Here is a 20,721-nt window from a genome sequence, read left to right as displayed (position 1 = left end):
TAAGCTGACTTCTGTCTTTCACATATCTTGTTTTTAGACATATATTCGTTTTGCGCATTTATGTGCTGCTCCCTCCACATTACCACGCAAATACAGCGTTCGGGCGATTTCCCACAGAGCAGCGTCTCCATTGAGGACATTTAGCAAACCGTTAACGTGTTCCGCGTACCGCACTGCCGGAGCCTTTGACGCATCCTTTTAAGTGCGCACCCCGCGGTCACGTTATCAGACGGGCACGCTCTCAAAAGCATGCTTCAAAGACTCCGGTCTCTATTGTCCGTATTGCTCGAGACATGCGCAAACTTTGTCAGGAACGCTCGTCGAAGTAACCGGAACCAGGACTCCGCGGAGAGGGTTCGTCTTGGAAGCAGAGAGCGCGCGCAGCCGAGCGGGTAGCGGCCGAGCTTTTAAAAGGTTTCCAGTGTAAGCGCCTTCAAGAGGAAGCGAGGGAAGAGCGGGATGCCCAGCCCCGAAACCGACGTGTCTCGGCGGCTAACGGGGCGCCGTAAACGAGGTTCCAGAAGACCACGACCGTAAAAGAACGGCGCGCCTCCTGCCCCGACGACGACGCTGCGCCGAGATGGACCAAAGGGAATGGCGGCGACGCGTACGTGCGTACTCGAAAACTGCCGAGTCGGGGCTCATTCCCCAATCTTTCGTTTACTGATTTAAACTCTTCGCAGACTAATGTGACGTGACTAGTTCTTAACCCCACGATTGGTTGGTTGGTGAGCGGACAGTGTCGCGAAACCTGATTGGACGAGCTAGCTGGTGTACCGTTGGCATCGCTCCACCTTGAAGAAGAAATGAGGGTGTGGAGATGGCCGCGGCTCCACAGCCGCCGTGTTGGTGTGTCCCCCCTGGGCAGGCTGTGGTCTGGGCCCTGGGCCGTTTTTACGCCAGCGGGGCTGAGTCCCTCGAGCTTAATTATCCGAAGGAGCAACGGCGGTGGACTGCGAGGGGCGGCGGACCGGACGTCGCGCGGCGTTCGGCTCGAGTGACGGAGGAGTTTGAACACTCCACGCGTCGTTAGATGAATCCTCGGCCCGTCGCGGCGCGTCGTGGGACCTCTTCGTTTTGTCCTGAGAGCCCAGTTTTCCTGGTTTCTGCTGGCGTTTCTGGACGTGAGTTTGCAGCATCGTTTCTTTGGGCCTGAGATGGCCGACTTTTTTGGGGCCTTTGTTTGTTGGTGTCTCGCTCGCTGAGCATTCTCTTTTCTTTATGGTACGCGCCTCTAGCGAATTGAGGAACAAAGCTAATGGCAACGCTGGGACGCATCCTGGGTTTTATATTAGAGACACTTAAAAGCTCCAGGGACGGCTTGCTAAAATCAGCGTCTTAGCGGAGACGCTATGGAAGAAAAAAGCATCACCGAAGTTAGCCAACAGGCGGAGCGGCACCCGAAGTCGAGTCTCAAGCGCTCGTACTCCCCAGGCTGGGCAGGCTTTTCTTTTCACACAGTTTAAGCTAAGCCGATCATTTTATAACTCAATTCACCCTTAAACGGGTCGTCCAACAATATTGGGTAGGAATGTGTCTCGCTTTACTCCAGCTTATTGGCACTGCAGGAACCCAAGAATACCCGGGAGCAATGCCACTGACCGAGAAGCGTCTTCGTCACGGTGGAATTACACTCCCAGAAAAAAAGGGTGTATTCTTACACCCTTTGTCCCGTATAATACACCCAGGCACGTAGCCAGGATTTTGTTTCAGGGGGGGGGGGGGGGGGGGGGGGGCGCCCATGACAAAATTCTGTATGAGGGGGAGGGGGGAGAGGAGGTCCCAGCAAAATAGAAGATTTCGAGGGGGCCCGGGCCCCATGGGCCGCCCCCATGGCTACGTCCCTGAATACACCTCAAAACTATAGTTCAACGTACAGCGCACTGACGTCAATCTGACATTCATATTAAAAATAGCGCAAAAGAGACGGGACAAAAAGACGAAGAAGCACACAGGACAAACGCTAACTGGCAACTAAACTTTTTTCCAGTCTTTCCACCGGAAAACTGTCAATCTGACGGTACTAACTTTCATGAGAGGCTCGATAGCCGTGTGGTACTACTTATTAAAATAGGTAATGTCTGTGCTATTGACTACAAGAAAAAAAATAATTGGGTTTTTTTTGGCTCTATTGCAAAACCTCAGTGCTTTCTCTCTGTGGTCTCTGATACGTATTTTAGCTGTTTAATAAGTTATATCGCACCGTTATCAAGCCCTCGTCATATTTGGGGCGGTCTGTTCGACTATAGTGCGCTGTACGTCGAATTGTAGTTTTGGGGTGCATCCTATGGGACAAAAGGGTGTAAGGTGATATCCCTTTTTTTTTTAGTGTAGAAAAATAAAAGCGGACCTTTTTTCCAGTCCTTCCACCGGAAAACTTGATGGCGGGGCCAATGATGAGCTTTGAGGACAATGCCAACAATGCGAACCCCAGGAGTGCGTCACCACAGCTATGCGATCCCCGTTGTGACGATATTCAAAATGGACACGAAGACAGCGTAGGCATTCTATTATGGCTCGGGACAATGAATGCCTCGGCATGCATTCGGCGAGTGTCTCCTGCCCATTTGCTGGGATGACGGGAATGGACAGCCTGTTGTACTCAGCGCGCGCTTCGTGCTCTGCCAACCCCACCGCGTGGCTATAATAAAAACATTGGGGGCGTATAATCGGCTCCATATCACGGGGCCTTTTTTTTTACTGAGAGTTTGGGGGGAGGGGGGGGGGTATGAACGCAGTGGCAATTAATTCACAAAACGACGTTTCATCGACACGCGATGTTTCATCGACAGATTTCTTCATCGACAGACCGTTATATCAACAGCTCAAATTAGTTCTTTTTCTTTCTTGTAATCTGCAGGAGACTGTCGACACGAAGTGGCGTGTACGGGTCGGTCAGGTGATTCAACATTTGTGTAATAAGTCGCCGCGAAGCGGCGTGAACGCAGGGGGGGGGGGGGGGGGGGGGAGGTTAACGCGAACTTCGGTGATACACGTACGACGCATGACGAAACGTCCATACAGCGTGCAATTCACGTAATGAGTGTTGACAAAACGATCGTGTCTTCGAAACGTGTGTCCATGAAAGGTGTGCCCATGAAAAGTTGTCCACGAAACGTAATTCCATGAAATGAGTTTCGACAAAATGATACGAACCCGTGTAAATGGTGTTCGTTTTTCGCGAATGTTTGCTGCGACTACAATTGCCTAGAGAGAGAGAGAGAGAGAGAGAGAAATGCAACGCATGTTTCATAGGTCATAAATGTTAAGAAATAATTCGCAGGCTAAAAGCACAAGCTAAGTGCTTTGAATGAAGCCTCAGCGGTTGCACGAGCAGTCGTGCAGCGAGTTCTCCAGACAAGGCAGTCAAGACTAGCCGTTCGCGCTTGCAAAGCGTTCGCAGTTAACCCATGTTAAAGTGACGCGGAGCATACATGGTATTCGGGCCACTTCCCACCGCCATGACAAAGCGCTTCCATTGGCTTCTTCACGTGCTGTAATGCCTTGCAATTAACTGGGCAACTTTGCTATGGCAGATGTCCGCGAAATAAAAGATGCAACGAGCCGCGGCCGTCGAGTGCGAGCAGTCTCTGTCACGCGAGCGTCGATTTCACGCTCAACGCCAGGATCGCTTAATCTTTGAAATGATGGGCAGACACGCCAGACTCTTATGAACAGCGAAGATACTTGATCGAACGAATCACACATGAGTTCTTAAGCAAATAAAGATTAATTGAGAGATTAATTATAATCCGTTTCACTTTAAGTGTGAGCGTCTCTGCCAAGCACGTGGGCTTGCGCAGTGCAAGCATTGTTCAGGGCAACATGCTCGCGCTGGTAGCTTCGGCTGGGCCTGGATTTAAGCGAAAACGGAGTATACTATACGCTCACATAAAACGTTTTTGTTATTTTAGTCTGAACGCAGGTTTTTATAACGCAGACAAACTTGGTACTGCATAAAATATCTAATACATAAAATAATAAGTCTGTGATGGCGCAGCCGAGCTGGTGTAGATTTGCCATTTTTTTAACCACCTGAGACAGGGTGGAGAGTTTAGAAGAAACAGAAGTGGAAGGAAAAGGAACAGAAATTTGAGACGACGCCTTCTGTCTTTCTGTTCCTGTCCCTTCCACTTCTGATTGAGCCGTATGGTTTAGAAGCAAACTGATATAGCTTACGTCCGTTTTTTGACATACCTTCTGCAATTTTCCGCCGAGAAAATCTTAAAACACGCCCAGCTCATTCCTGCTCATTAAAACATACACATGAAGCCGGTCAACCGGAAGTTATCTCGGCGCCAGGAAATTACGCCATTATTGTTTTATGTTTACCTTGAAATACCCTGTATATTGTAACGAAGCACAAAGTCTGCTCCGTTACGGCGTTACCGTGTATGGTCATTGTGCTCTCCGTTGGCAATTTCGAAATAATTAGATTCTGCGTTCTTTGCTAAAAAATATTTTCTATGCTTTACGCCTTGGAAATGACATTGACATATTTAACAGATTGAATCCGCCTGAGTTCAACTCGCTTTTGATGGAAACTGTTGTTCATAGGCATCTTTGGGATAGTGAATGGAAAGTTCTCTATGGTACCCCTTTCGTATTCTTGCACCCAAAGAGCGCTGCCGGATACCTCTATGTTCGAAAAGATTTAATAAAAGAGCTTGTAGTTATTATGTACCAGCATTTCTGAACAAACTATACCTCTAGCATTTTTAATTCAAAAACAAAATACAAGCTCAGGAATGTCCTGAGAAATTTTAGTTTGTAATGTGCTCACTAGTTTGCTGTTTTTATTTCTAATTTCTTCGTGTGAACTTTATTTTACATGTTCCCTTTTGCCTACGGCTGGTTTCACTGGTTGTAAGACGATGCTAGTCAAGCCCAACGTGACTTAGGCAGGTCTGACTTCACACTCGCTTTGTTCATTTGCAATAAAATTAATATTTTCATTATTATTATTATTATTGACAAAGCCCCTGGCTTCGACCTCGACGACAACATGATGACGACTTCGACGACGATGCCGACGATGAAATGGTCAACGACTCTAAAGACAAACCTGGCTGCGACGTCAACAACCAACCCGACTACTGCCTCGACGACAAACAGTGCCTTCGCCGTTGATGACGACACGGACAATGACACAGGCGACGACTCGAACGACAAGATCGACGACGATCCCGACTACGACTTCCACGGTAACCCTGACGACGACTTCGACGGCCACACAAGGAAGACCCGCTGGATGATTCCAACGACAACACCGTCTACAACCTTGACGACGACCTTGGTAACGAACCGTATGACGATACCGATGAGGAGTGTGATGTGAACCACGAAGATGTAGAGGACGACGACGCACAGTTCGCCACTCAATGAGTGGAGGAAGTCTGCCAGCTCGACCGCGTTTTGATTCGAGCCGCACAACTTGCGGACGATGGCCGGTACTATCTTTGTCACCAAGACGCCCAGTTCCAGCCCGGCTACCAAGTGTCGATATGAACACAAATTATTCGTCGCAGTGAGGAACTCTTAAAGTCATGCTTCGGCCAGAAGGTTATTTGCTACCTGAGGAACCTAAGCTGCATACCGTTGCCCGACGGAATTTGAACATTTTCGCGCCACCCTCTACCACCCGATGGTGATTCACGCTGTCCGACTCGAACGGAACTATGCTCGATAGTACTGTGAAGATCTGTGTTTTAAGTGGCTCTGTAGATTGCCTTTCTCTTGGTAGAAGTTGTCAATTTAATTTCGTGTTGCATAGGGGCGATGCGTTTTTTTTTCTTTTTTTTCAAGAGAGGAGTAATGCCGCTTGCGAATATCTCAGTCAACAGCGTGCTCGACTCCCACTGCGCTGGCTGGGGTTTGATCCCTGCTAGCGCTTGTCCCCTTTATCTCTCTTTTGTTTGCATGCCTGGAATTCGACAGATGAATCAAGAATCTTGTTGCTTCTCCAAGTTCGGAAACTTCTAGATACCCACGCGCTTACAAAGGGAATTTCGCATGCTTGCTTCAGTCAGTCATCTTTCAGTCGCCGTAAACGTTGTACGGTATTTTTTACGGTAATTTTAAGTTTCATTAATCAAGTTTATAGATTTATTCCTGACAGTATGCGAAGCCGGTCAGGATTGGATTGGCACCAATTCAAAAGCAGACTCATATTGCGCGGTTACAGCGCGAACAAAATGCCGTCCGTACTATCAATAAATCGCATACACACGAACAATGCAGGAATTTACGATGTCCGCTGATTGAACACCGCATACAAAATTAATTTGGTGGAAATGTTAAAAACGCATGTGGTATTCGCCTATTCTGCGAATGAATTCGCCCATGACCGGAACATTACGTTGGCTATATATCAATCATGTAAAGCTATATATTAAAAAAAGGATGAAAAAACTGTAGCGACGTTAAAATTGTGTAAACTCTATGTAAACTATGACATAACACAACCCCGAGACTGCAGGTAAGCAAAAGAAGACACATGCAGAAAACGTCTGATACTTTTTGTAGTCTTGGGGTTGTGCTGTGTCTAATCTTCGCCCGCTTGTTTTCGCCCTGACTTTCTATCAGGGACAGCGTTTTGTTTTGCCAACTACTACTATTAGATGAGTACTCGGGGCCTGTGGTTGTCCAGAAGATGGCATTTTCGAATATACCTATAACTTTTTTTTCATTCATGGCCGAATTTTCTGTGAACATAACGCGACCTTAATTTACTTGCATAATTGCGGGGATGCGTGTTATCGTTTTTGCATACGGTTATTCAAAGCTTGGACCCAGACGGCTCTCGGGCTTACTCGCCTAAGTGGAAAAAAAACAATACACAAAGTTAGCAGAGCCTCACACAATAATTAAAAAAATTAAGTTTTTATATTGAGTTTTTGCGGACGTTTCATGCCTGTACTCTGCATGCCCCTGGAATCGGGCTACACACGATTGCGCTGAATCCGTTTGAAAAAAAGGAAGTTGACTGTCAGAAAAACATCTTAACATTGGTTCTGGCAAACCTCGCAGGGGAAATGATCAGAAATAATTTTCAAATATTTTTACGGCAGGAGCGTCGACACAATATAAGACGAATAAAAAGAGAAATAAATTGCTTCTAAATATCTCGGCAATGCTTGGGGTGTGGCGAGCGACCATGAAAAAAGAGGGTCAAAGTGGTAACTACTCTTTCAAAGGTTTCCTGAGTGTATACTGCGTCACTATAGACTCAGCACAGACGTGCTATTGGCTTCGAATGAAATGTGAACAGTGACAGAACTCCCGGCGCACCACCAACGCAGCGTCGAGGCCTGCTTGGGTTCTGCTGGGCGAAGTTCAAATACATCGGAGTAGGGCGCACACCCACGCAACGCCCTACTCTCCACCCCGCAGTTTTTTTGCTTTTTTTATCACTTTGCAGAGGCTTCCAGAAGCCACAGCGTGTGTCGGCAGCGGCGCATTCCAGTGTTCGAATTTCACTCGAACCCGATAGTGCATTGCTGGTTCCGCTGAACGAATGAGAAGAACGATCGGTATTAGGCTCCAGATGTTTGCGCTGACATTAAAAAATTTAAAAAAAAGTGGACACCGCTTTGCCACTTACGCAGCATGACTATTGATCTGCGAATACTTGTCGCTAATTCCACTGGCTATGCTGAGTAAAGAAACACGACGGATTGGTGTTCCGAAGGCATCTCGGCACGTAGAGCATATATATGCACGAGATTCTGACAATGTCCCGTCGAGATCATGCTGCTAATACGCTATACAAAAGACAACCTACAGACACTGTCTGAGACCTGTTTCTTTCTTGTAGGAAGGTTCTTTCACACTGCTCCTACAAAAACTGCATGCAAACATGTCCAAAGCAAACGTGCTTGGAACATTCTTGAAGCGTGTCTGTGGATAGCTCTTTCATCTTGTCTGCAGCAAACGCCGCCTCTTTAGTAGGATGTGTGAGCAGTGTGGCACCCTTTGGGGTATAATGGTTAAAAAAAATACAAAAAACAAAACAAAACAAAAGAACGTGGGCTGAAACTGCAACGAACAGTGGTATCAATCTAAAACCACCGCGCTTAGCAGATTGATATCCCCCTCTGTCGGTAGGAAATCAAAATATTTCAGTTATCTCCCAAGAATGCCCTTTAACTCTAAATCGCTGGAAGTGTGTTGTTGAGCATGCGCTTTCAACGTGTTATAATGGGTGCTTTGCAGTTATAAAACATGTTTCCTAAATAAAATTAAAATAAAACTTGAGTGCAAATTTAGTAAAGAGCTTACAAGAGGAAGTGAACCATATTTGCCAATGGTGATCGTTATTCATAGGCTGTTGATTGGCAAAACAATTGTAATGGTTCATTATTAAAACCACTGTATTGCTCCTATAAATTTCAGAATCCGAGATATTAAAAAAAATGTGCTGGGGTATAAATACGTGGAATCGGATGACTCATCGTTATTTCTTGCACATAAACGAACCTACATTTTTTGTGCCAAAAATATATGACTGTCACAGCATTCATACTTGTGTCCATATAATAAAAGGGAAATTCAAAGGTCTCTTTTTTTTTTTTGCTCAGAAAACCTCTGATATTCTAACTGAAAGCATACACTCAGACAGGGGTGTGGGCAGTCAAGCAATGATAATGATGATTGAGGTTTATTGACGCAAGGTCAACTTAGGCCATATTGCGACAAACAAAGGTTTTTCCAAGGAGCTTAGAAATGTAATCTAAATGAACTGCAAGCAACAGCTGGTGTAAAATATCATCAGGCTGATGGTTTGTCGTATTTTGGGACATTGGTGGTCTGATCGCCTCATAGTGTGATGGATTGATGGTGCGATGGTTTGATGATCTGTCGTACTTTCGGATATTGATGTTTGATGATCTCATGGTGTGAGTGTCTGTCGTACTTTGGGACATCTGGTAGCCTAATGGCTTGACGGTCCGTTGGTCGTGATGAATTTCTAATCACACAAATGTACCGCCAGAAGAAAAAGATTCCATGACAGTCAATGGAGAACTTTATTTTGTGTTTGTTATGATTTCAAAAAGGAATATCCGATGCGTTACGGTACTTTCCAAAATCCCCGTAGAAACCTTAAAGCAAAGCTTTTTCCTTTCAGGCTTGAATGTTTCCAAGCAAAAACACCCAGGAATGTTTTTGCTTGAAACCCTTACGAAGGGCAGGAACTTCGGCATTTGTAGCGCACCACCCACCACGGAGTCCAACAGGGGGATAGGGAACATCTGATATCAGGTCTGGCTTGTCTGAGAATGTTTTTCTACCAGTGCAACCAGGATGCTATAACCAAGTGGGGGTTAAAGAAAGTTCTTTCGCCATCCAAGGCTAGCCTTTGCCACCAAAGAAGGTAAAACTGGAAAGAAGATGAGAAGAGGAAGAAAGTTAAAGATAGAAGAGGAGAAAAAAGGCGACTGACTGAATCATCCTGGTCGGTCCAAGCCAGGACGCCCGTCAACGAGAGCCGCGGGCCGAAGCGGCGTATTGCCTCACCCGGGGACCCCGAAGGGTCCAAACCTACGCCGGGCTCGACTCAACCACCAGGATGCCCTTCTCCCTGGACACGGGAAAGCCACGCACAGCCAGACGTGGGCGGGCGAACCCGCATGGCTCGGGGTTCGTGGTGACGCCACTCACCAAACACCTGCATTCACAGGTGCCCCACACGGGGAGTGGAGCATTGATGAAAAAAATTACAGAAGCGGGTGTTGCGAAATAAAAATCAGGGAGCTCAGACAACTCAGAAAGAAATTTGGCCGAGCATGATTGACAACAGTTCCACCTGTTTTAAATCTATAAATATACTTTTTGCTGTCAGACCAAGTCATTATATGACATTGCTAAACTACTCATAACACAAAAAGTAAATATATTGACTCTAAAAGTTTAAGCTTTTGCAACTAGTTTTCATCCAGTGTGGTACAGCGGTTTCGCAATTTTACCGCATATGTAAACATAAAAAAAACAATTAACTGAAAATGTTTCAAGCACATTTTGGGGAGTTTTGACCCCCATGTACAAAGTATTAACTTGAAATGCTGTTATAAAATACGCCCATACCTCAAAGGGTTAAGACAGTGATATATACGATCGTTACTCCCTCGAGATCATACTGCGATGCAGCTGAAGATTTCGACTGCACTACAAAATAACAGGTAACCAATTTGTATCGCGCGTGCACCGGAAGGACTACAAAGCCCACCGCTCTTAACTGTGTGCACACCTGGCTTGCGCCGAACGCTTTATCTGCGAAATGCCTTGTGGCGAAAGCGCTAAAGAGAGAGCGCCTCAAGCGAGTCCCAATTACACACGGCGTAATGACGAGTTCGCTCTCCGCTAACGAGCTCCCGGAAGCCGTGCCGGTCGACGGACCACTCGGCCGAGAACGGCTGCTCACTCCGAACGGCGCCGATAGCCTTCTCTTCGAGTGCCGGCTTTGTTTTCCGGCCTCGGAGGATTTCCTCCGGGGACCGTTTCTTGGCCCTATTCTCCGCATCTGCCGTCCTACCGCAACGCCTTTTCTTTTTTTTTGTTTGCTCCTATCCTTTGGTTTGGCTTCCGAAGGAGCCCCGACAGAATTCCATCCGAGTGACCAGTTGTAAGGGCCTCGATCTCGAGTCTGTATAGGAGACTCCGTAAGCCATCTGGACTTAAACGCCTCTTCGTACATTGTTTACCACGCTATCAGAGCCACTGGTGAGGGCGCCTGACTTTACTTAGAGCTTCAGAGTAGTTGGCTTCAGAGCTTCAGAGAGTTGGCCGAATCTTTGCACGGGGCGAGACATTTTTGCACAGGGAAAAAACGCTCCGCTTCTTGTTCACGATACAGAGAGCGCGATGTATAGGATATTAACGCTCCTCTGTGTAGCTCGCCTCGCAGTTCAGTTTTTATCTAACGATATTTGGTGTTCACAAAGTCTGTTCGGCCAGTAAGGAGGCGATAAGTATAATGCGCTAATGCTCGAGGGGATGGGGGTGGGATACTTTTACACTCTGAAAAGTACGGTCGTCTGGTGGGTCGGCTTTCCCGCAAAAAATATATTAAGTCGTTGCAAACTGCGGAGGAGGCTCGGCGAATGGCGAGGTTGGAGTTATGCTTAAACCTAAGTATGCGTTGTGACAGAGAGAATGACGTTTCACGCGCTTACGACATTGCGCTGTGAAACTGAAAATGTAAGGTCTACGAAGACATCGAGGACTGGATCAACCAGTACTAGCGGGTCGCCCGGCAGAATGGGTGGGCGCCTGAGCAATGCCTGCAGAACGTCTACTTTTTCCTAGAGGGAACGGCACGTACCTGGTATGAAAACCACGAGGTGGTGATTACCACCTGGGAAGCATGCTGGGATGAGCTCTGTCGAGTGTTTGTATCCCAGCAGCGACGAGAACACGCCGAGGAGCAGCTTCAGGCAGGAGCACAAGTCCTCAACGTGCTTCGACTCAGCAGCCAAGCGGACTCCGAAGCTTCTGAAGCGAAGGAACAGGATCTTGTGCAGGGAGTCAAGAAAACATCTTTGGAGGCCTTGTGCGCAACCCACCGGCGACCATTGAAAAATTTGTCACGGAGGCCACAAACATCGAACATCCAGGCACGATCCTCCGACTACCAGTGACTACCTTGCGTGCAGCCGCGTCGTCCAGCTGCTACCTGGGCTCCACTACATCGGACATACGCGAGATCATCCGGGACGTCGTCCGAGAGAAGCTTCAAAAGCTGCTCCGCACTGCTAAGCGCGGCTTCGCTTTCAGTTGACGAGATCGTACGCGATGAGGTCCAGCGGTCCTTGCTGCCGGAAGCTCTCGTCAAAGTGACCGCCCCGGAGAAGCCGACGTTGACCTACGCCGCCAGTTGCCCGGCAGTACCGGGCGCCTTCTCGACGCAATACGCCTGTACCCCAGTACGTTGGACGCAAGGAGTAATGACCATAGTACGTCCGCAAGAAGAGTCGACGCCAAGAGAGACGGACATCTGGAGAACGGCTGACCGACTCCCGCTATGCTACCACTGCGGCGAAGCCGGTCACATTTATCGCCGATGCTCCCAACGGCAACCTGCAGGCTGCGCAAGTTCCACTCAAAGGACCCACGTCACGGTGAGCGCCCACGAAATATTCACAAGTATACCTTCGCTGTCCACAGTCTTCTGCGGCCGCTTCACCCTTAGGAGTTCGCCCGCCTTCACTTCGACGCCCTGCATCGCCTCTTCATAAATCCTGACGGGAAGGCCTGTCTCCCCAGCCTCGCCGTAAAAAAACTAAGTGCGGCAATACCGGGGGGTGGTGTTCCCGAGGATTATAACCACGCAAATATCCTCCACAAACGTCGGAGGGCTCCCATACTAGAGACGAGACGCATCGGAACAACGCCTCTGCGTCGGTGTCGAATAACCAAGACGTTAACTTCGACCGTCACGACACCGCGGCACTCATCGACACCGGAGTAGACCTCTAAGTTTTGAGTACGAAGCTCTCTCGCCCCCTTGGAAAGGTGATGACACTGTGGGATCGCCCAACAAGGTTATTCGCTGATTTCGGAACTTAAACTACTAGGCCGACTCACTCTAATTGTCCCAACGAGGAGGCACACTCAAGCGCGATTCACACACTTCCGTTGAGTCAGACCGAGTGCGAGGGTTACTATGGCAACAGCTGGGTCGGCTCCAATAAAACGGGGTAAAAACCGGTTTTGTTGGAGCCGACGCCACTGTTGCCATAGCAACCCTGGCACTCCGTCGGACAATACGCAAGTGTGCAAATCGCCATTTACCCTTCCATTAGCCAGCTGTCAGGCCGACGGACCGTCGCTCGCTGCTGCAACCGTCGACGCTTGCTGCTGCTTTTGGGCGTTTGCTTTTTCTTTTGTTTCTGGCCCAAGTTCACCGATTAAACTTTGATTTTCAATTAAATATTCATCGTCTCTTCGCCTTCATCTGCGGGAATATGCAAAAATTATCGAAGTTATTGCGCGCCCTGACGTCCAAATTTCATCGCCAACATTATAATAAGCTTATGCTCATTTCCTCAAGACAAAGCATTGTCTGAGACAACTAAGGGAGAGACGCCATGAATTTTGGAGGATCTGTGGAGCGTTGCGTTTCTAGGCAGTAGTTTTTTTTTAGCTGAATGTAATAGCACTTCATCTTGAAAGACTTAGCGTTTATTTTATTTTCATTGGAGTTAGAGCACTGCGAATTTGACAAGAGCACGCAGCTCAACAAAGTATGGAACACCTTCAACGCCATGTTTGGCAAGAGAAAACAGGGGCACACGGTTCCCGTCTTTGCCTTACTGGCCGATAAGAGCATGAAGGAAATCTTAGAAGAACTGGGTTCAGTATTCTTCCCGCAGCCTTCGAACCCACCCAACCAGACTATTTACTCACCGGGTCCATCGGACGGTCCGGCAGACGAAGATATGCCCCTGACAATCTGGGAGCTAGACGCCGCCATCACCCAAAGCAATGCCAAGAGCACTCCGGGGTAGGACGGCGTCACTACGAGCATGCTAAGAAACTCCCCACAAGAAGCAAAGGAGGCGATGCTGCAATGGTTTAACGATATCTGGGTAACGAGTAAAATCCCGGACGAATGGAAAATCTCTTGTGTCTCACCGATCCCGAAAGCGGGTAAGCCACCGACAGACCCGAAGAACGTAAGACCTATATCACTGACGTCTATAATGGGCAAGCTCATGGAACGAGTAGTCCTAGCTCGCATTCAGTGGCTTGCCGAGAAGAAAGGAATTTTTCACCCAGCACAAACCGGTTTCCGAAAAAACCTGGGGACACACGACAGTCTAGCGCTCATCCACAAAAGTGTCACCGACTACCATCCACGCCGCAAACAAATGCGAGTCCTCGTGACGGTGGACGTACGAAAGGCTTTCGACACTGTTCCACACGGGGCAGTGATCGACGCGATGAGGAACCAAGGCATATGCGGCAAACCGCTAAATAATGTCAAATCTTTTTTGCAGAACCGGCGACTCACAATTAAGGCTGGAGTAAACGACGAGGAAAGCCAGACAAAACCCAACGGTATAGGCGTCCCGCAAGGAGCGGTATTATCGCCAACGCTATTTAACATCGTAGTGGCCCCACTGCTGTGGAAATTACACGATATACCACGGCTGAAGGTTACAATATATGCGGACGACATCACCGTATGGACAAACACAGGAGGATCCAAGGAACAAAAACAAAAGATACAGAAGGGACTTGACACTATCTGCGACTACCTGAAAAAGGTCGGACTGGCGCCATCATCAGAAAAAACGAAATACACAATTTTCGGGAACGGCTATCAGAGAATTGACCTAGACCTTTCCTTTGACGGACAACGGATCGACAAGGAAGCAGAAGTCAAACTGCTTGGTGTGCACTTCGGAAACAGCACGCACGTGGCAAACAATTGGCTAAACTCTATCACACGAACGTGGAAACAAGGCTAGCAGCTTATCCGGCGCATATCCCACAGAATGAGTGGTGCGGGAGAGAAAACCGCCAAGACTCTCGTACAGTCAGTCCTCGTATCCAAGATAATGTACGGTGTTCGGTTCTACAAGCTCACGCACCGACACAAGAAAAAGCTTGACTCGTTATACAACGATGCACGGAGAGCCATACTTGGACTGCCAAGATTTGCCAACGTTGAAGCAACTAAGCAGTGCGTACAGCTCACCGATTGCAGACTAGACCTCGAGAAACGAGTCGCCACACACAACGCTCGACTGAAACACACAGAGCATGGCAGAAAGATAGCCAAGCTTCTAAACCCAGAGGGCAAGAATGATGCAGGGGGCATCCGACCACCCGCACCCCCATGGGACCTCATCGACCTCACACAATCCCAGCCAATCCCGCGCAACATGGACGCGCAGAAACACGCTAAACGAAGGGAACATTACACCCGAAAACACGCAGTCGAAGTTCGAACGTTACTGGCGGACCCGTCCATCACTGTCACGTACACTGACGCGGCGATGAAAATCGCCGGCCCAGAGACTGCCACGACAGCCGCCGCCATTTTGTTTCTACAGACAACCCAGTGGGGACATCAATCTCGACCACAATCCAACCATGAGGAACCGATCCTTACTCTCCCGAACTCGCCGAAACCAAGGCAGTGCTCTTCGCGATAGAGAGCCACTTAAGACACCTAGAGGTGACACAAAGACAGCACGACGCAAATCAAGTATACATATTTACGGACTCGCAGCATGTCATCCGAGAATGCAAAAGACACGGAGCCACGACGTGCAGAACCATCAAACGCATTTTCCACAGGGCTCTGCACCTATTCCGTGTACGCCAAACAAAGGTCTGTATCCGATGGATCCCGGGACACACGGCCATCCACGGCAACGAGGCGGCGCATGACGCGGCTGCGAGGGAGCTAAACAGTTCTCACCCCTCGCGTGTCGACGGAGAATCTGACCCCTCACTGACTAACAGTGAAACTGCCGATACAACATACGACCCGGTTGAAGCTCTGCGAATGCACAAAAAAGAATGGAAGCACCGACTAAAAGAATCCTGGAACCCCGAACCAAATCCCATTCCACCGAACCACTTTAAACGCAAGCAAATGGTGATATTACGACGAATTCGCACGGGTGCCGCAACAACACCATATATGACTCAAAAATTCGAGACCATCAAGAAACGCAAGCTGAACCCTGATTGCGAACCCCCCGACCAAAGATGTCAACTAAGCAAAGGAGACGGCACACTCCCAAAACTTTACCACCTGATTTGGGAATATGAGGCCCTCGCCACACACAGAAGCGATGCTTGGGCCCAGCTGGGCCAAGACACTCCTACCTCCTACGAGGAGTGGATCAGACCGTTCGGTGACTCTGAAAGACGAGTCCGAATCTTACGGACACTGCTCGATTATACGATGTCGAGCAACCTAAGTCAGGACATTTAGAAGGGGGGCTTTCTAAGGGGAGGTCCCGAGAAAGAAGTCACGCGCAAGTGCGACCACTTCTCTCTTTTTTTTTTTTTCATTAAACGTTTTACAGACACACACACACACACATTTTCATTGGACGTTTCTGGACTGGTATCATGACCCTCTGGAAATATTTCACCTTTCGGAATAGCTGCGATCAGAGATGCATGCTGGGAATCATTTCTGCTTGGTCATGTCCAGAAAAAGAATGCCGTAGTAAAAAAAATTGAAAGACGTTTACGAATATCTGTAATGCGAATTTAGAGCTCAGCCCTTGAGGAGAAGCAGGGTAGGTACTCCATACCCTCTTCTCTTCTTACTCCATATCCTCACCTGCTCCTCTTTCGTGTCCTCCTCCTCGCCTCTTCCTCTTCCGCTCCCCTTCTCCTCATGCCTTCTTCCTCAACCTCCTTCCTAACGACTCCTCCTCCCACAGTTTATCTGCTATATTTGTCTGGAAAATTGACGCCAGGTAACCTTAACACCAATTCGGTGTCCCCGCTAAATTTAGCTGGAAAAATGACGTCACATCACCTCGTGTCACGTCACCCATGAACACATTCAGATTCCCCGCTAAATTTAGCGGCAAACTGAATTCGTGTTTAGGTCATGTGAAGTCAGCTTTACCGCTAAATTTAGCGGGGAACTGAATGTGCAGTGTTGCATTAGGGGACGTCAGAGACCTACTCACCAATTCAGTTTCTTCGCTAAATTTAGCGGCCATTTGAATTGGTGTCTCTAACGTCCCATAATGAAACGTGCGCGGTTACGCCGACGGGGACGACGCGAAATACGGAAACGAGCGCCCAAGAGCTGCGCTCTATGAAGTATGCAGGAAAAGGTACGCGCTCGACAAGAAAGCCACTGCAATGGCCGCTGATGTGACACCGGTGCAAGCCGCATTAGCGTGAATACAACCAAAGTCAACTTCGCAGTCCACGCGATTAGCACATGACCACAGATACTCGCGACAGCCTGATAAAGATACAGTCTCGACGTAAATCTCGTGGCGGGGCTTGTTTCCCGAGATCCCCCATCAAGCCCGGTGTAACCAAAACGAGCGCGATACGGGGGACCGCTTCAACCCAAATGAAGAGAGTGAATTCCGTGTAACGAGGACATTATTGCATCCCCTTCGCACCATAATGCTCTTTCCACCGACTCGCGAAACATACTCGCACATGCACACGAACCTCCCCCCCCCCCCCCCTCAACCAAAACAAAAAGAAAAAGAAAGGAAAGCGAAACACGATGAACGGTGATGGCGGGAAGGTGTAATTAGAGATTTCTCTTCTAACTCGAGGTCATTAGCGGCGTTAACGAGCTCTCAACACAGCCTGCCTTCTGTTCACGTCAACGACTTCGCCCGTGTAAAAAGCGACGGGTGAGGGCCGTCCAATCGCTGCAGCCCGAATACCGGGCAGCGCCCGATCGCGCCGGACACATTGGGGCCATTATCGGAACACAGCCTGACGATGAGTGTGTCCTGGGGCCCGGGAGCGGCGATCGAAATATCGCCCTTGTTCGCTGACGCACCCGAGCCGTGTACATAGTGGGCCGGGAGACTGACGACGATGCCGGACACCCCGTGCTTCCGGATTGCTCGCGCCGCGACATCGCGCAACGCAATCTCTTCTGACTGCCCTGGCCCGGAGCGAAGGGGGACTAGGGAAATCGAGAACCTTCCAAGGTTTCGAGATCGACCATGTTTGACCTTTCTCGCACTTAAAACGCAGAGTTGGAGAAAAGTTCTCCATTTTATCGCAGCTATTCTTTGGACGGCGATCACCGTTCGTATTGCCTTTGGCTTGGGTTTGCGGTTGCGCTATGTAAGCAGTTTTAACATCAGACGTTCATGTCTTTGCCTATGGCCCTGAAGAGTTCTGAGCAGAGGCGAGGACTACTTAGAGAACACTAGTTCAATCGCCGGGCGGCTTGTATTCCCATTGATGCCACCGAACGCATTTATTTTTTTTTTTTTCAAAAAGCGAAGACCGCAGCTGTTTTCGGCATAGTTCGCGCAATGAACCACGCACTAAAGACTGTTACCCATTCTAAATAGACTTTGGAGTTAGGAGACGTGGGAAAATATTATCACTGGAGTCGACACTTCACCCTTCGCGGGTCTTATTTTTGCTTTCCCGTTCGTGACGTACACTGGCAAACATTTTCCAGCGTCGCCAGTACATATTCGCCTACTGAAATTTATACGCCAACAAAGTATTGTGCATAATGTCAAGAACTTGCGAAACAAATTTATTTGACGAAATATTTTGGTTACTTCTATTAATATAGATTTGGTCTGTGTCAATTTTCAATGAAATCGAATATCATGAAAACTCGGCGAAGTTCCACCCATTTTTTTTGAATGATTTCTTAGTTTTTTTGTAAATACCTGTTAGCTTCTTCATTTTACGCCTCCGTCTGATAACCTATAGACAACTAGTATCACGAACGCAATCGGCTCAATATAAAGGTCTGGACTGGACAGCTGCGTTTTCAAAATTAATCACCCGTGATGTCAGTCCGCTTTCAACAATCCCTGGCAAACAGGGAACTTTGGTCACCTCAAAGTTCAAATAAAACTTTCCAAAGCGAGCCGAGTGGTTAAAGCGAGCGTGTTTTAATCAAGAATTATTAAAATTGAAAGACTAGAAGCAAGGAGGACGTTCGCAGAAACAATGTAATTGTCTGTGTAGCATACGTCCTCCTTGTTTCTATCCTTCCTATTTCAAATAAAACAAACAGCGCACGCAAAAAGCGAACAAAAAAGGTGCTGACGGCTTTCTTGGAAAAGATTTAAGGCATTGCCCGCTCCCGCGTGGAAGGCCGATTTCTCACGCGCTTTCTTCAAGCCTCTGAAGCGCAACACGGACACGAACGGGCGTAAAAACGTACTTCATCATTTTTCCCGGCCTCTTCATTCCCGTGTATGCCAACAAGCACCGACTGTGAAACGAAGCAGCTGGTCGATAAAAAGCGTGGTTTTAATCTTCAGGCGGGGCTATTTGCCCGCGTCTCTTTTACGTCTTTAACTTGGAACAATTGAAAAGCCTTCCTTCAAAGAAGGGGGCCAAAATAAACGAATAAAATGAAAAACGTACGAGAGTTTTGTGCCGTGTTCGATTTATAAAAGAACGCGAAATAATGGGAAGAGGGTGTTTAGCTAAGCCGGCTCGCTGTTTGAGAGTCGAGGAAGTGAAAACGAGAAACGTCACTCACCCGTGTCGAGGAATCAGGGCGTAATTCGACATCCGGCTCCCGCAGCTTGGGCCGTCCATTTCCCCGTTTGGCTCTTCCCTAGGAAACTTTTAATACCTTTCCGAGATAAAGGTTTTTATTATTCTAAGATGAAAGATAGGCCGATAGAGATTGACGAGAATAATGGGAGAAAATAAGTCGCAATTTTCTAAGGAAGAAATATCTGTTTAGGCAGATTGGTTAAATGTGGAATTGCCGATATTGCCGCTACAAAGAGTCGTAGGTGGAAACGAATGGACGAGCGTAAACTGAAAATAAAGGTTTAATCGGCAAACTGGTGCTAGCAAAAAAGAAAGAGTAAAGAGAATAAATTAGCGTCGAAACAGCAGCAGCTTGAGATGGATGAATGGATGGATGGATGAATCCGGCTGAGCCCTTTGGATCAGGCGGTAGCTAACGCCACCTAGCCATTTTGTTTTACCATTTAGGTTTAGAATATTTAAATGTTACATCTATATTCACTCTGCACTGCAAAGAAAGTGAGGCTATAAAACCCCCTTGCCATCAGTTAATAAGAAAATACCTAGTTTCTCTCGCTTTCTGCCACCATTCACCTAATCTTTGCTTTGTAATCTCTACAGTCTTGAAATCCACTCTTCCTTCGCTGTCTCTAAAACCCAATGACTTTATTAAATCTATGTTGTCTTCGTTAGGCATAGGGCGAAACCGTTTACAGTAGAGTATCAAGTGCTCAGCCGTCTCGTCTGTCTCTCCACAAGCAGTGCACACTGTATCCATTTCCTGGTACTTCGCTCTGTATGTTCTGGTTCGCAGAACACCCGTCCTCGCCTCAAACAACAATGAGCTTCCCCTAGAATTGTCATAAATGCTTTCTTTGGCAATAACCGTTTTGTTTAATCTATAGCTTTCCAGAGCCGTCTTTGTCTGCATTCCGTCTAGCCACCGATCCCTTTCTGTGACCTGAACTTTCTTCTTAACTGAAACCTGCTCTTCCGTATTTCCACTGTGGCCTAAAAACTTTCCTCTTAATTTCCTAGTGCGCTGTCTCCACTTTGTGTCTATACTCCTCGTGTATAAATAGCTGAAAACCTTTCGTGCCCATTGGTCCCCATACATTTGCCTCAACCGATCCTCTAGGCGTCGGCATGACATCTGGCGGGAGCGAGACTGCTATAGGGGTGTGCCCAACACCACCTAGACAGAAGGCCTCCGCATGGTTTCCTCTTCTTCTATGCAACGTCATCACAGTCGGATCGCGATCGGTCGGCTATTGGACCCGAGCCCGACCTTCGACGCGCTGATTCGCCACGAGCCGCAGCCGAACACTGATGCAGCACTCGTGCCCAATCTCTCGCCTCGATCGATCTGACTATGATGACGCGTGTGGGGGCCTTCTGTCTAGGTGGTGTTGGTGTGCCTCGTCGCCGGTAGAGTGAGTCGGCAAGGTAGCGGTAGGGTGATAGGGTGATGAGTATTGTGTGCTTGAAAGGTCAGTCAGTTTCGGTCAAAATACGGGTGGACGC

At 48.0% G+C, this 20,721-nt stretch overlaps 1 protein-coding gene across 1 annotated transcript in view; it reads left to right on the top strand.

The window, feature by feature from the left end:
• The first annotated feature begins 1,023 nt into the window (after positions 1–1,023).
• The window catches only part of LOC8031304 (neural cell adhesion molecule 1), a 305,705-nt gene continuing 286,007 nt past the window's right edge, over positions 1,024–20,721 (top strand). The window contains exon 1 of the mRNA XM_002405008.5: positions 1,024–1,124. Coding sequence (XP_002405052.3) covers positions 1,034–1,124 — 91 coding nt within the window. The 5' untranslated portion in view covers positions 1,024–1,033. The remainder of the gene's footprint in view (positions 1,125–20,721) is intronic.

Source organism: Ixodes scapularis, unplaced genomic scaffold (genome assembly GCF_016920785.2).
Source record: "Ixodes scapularis isolate PalLabHiFi unplaced genomic scaffold, ASM1692078v2 PGA_scaffold0__279_contigs__length_252992795, whole genome shotgun sequence".
NCBI classification, from domain to species: Eukaryota; Metazoa; Arthropoda; class Arachnida; order Ixodida; family Ixodidae; genus Ixodes; species Ixodes scapularis.
This window is presented reverse-complemented; position numbering and strand designations above follow the sequence as displayed.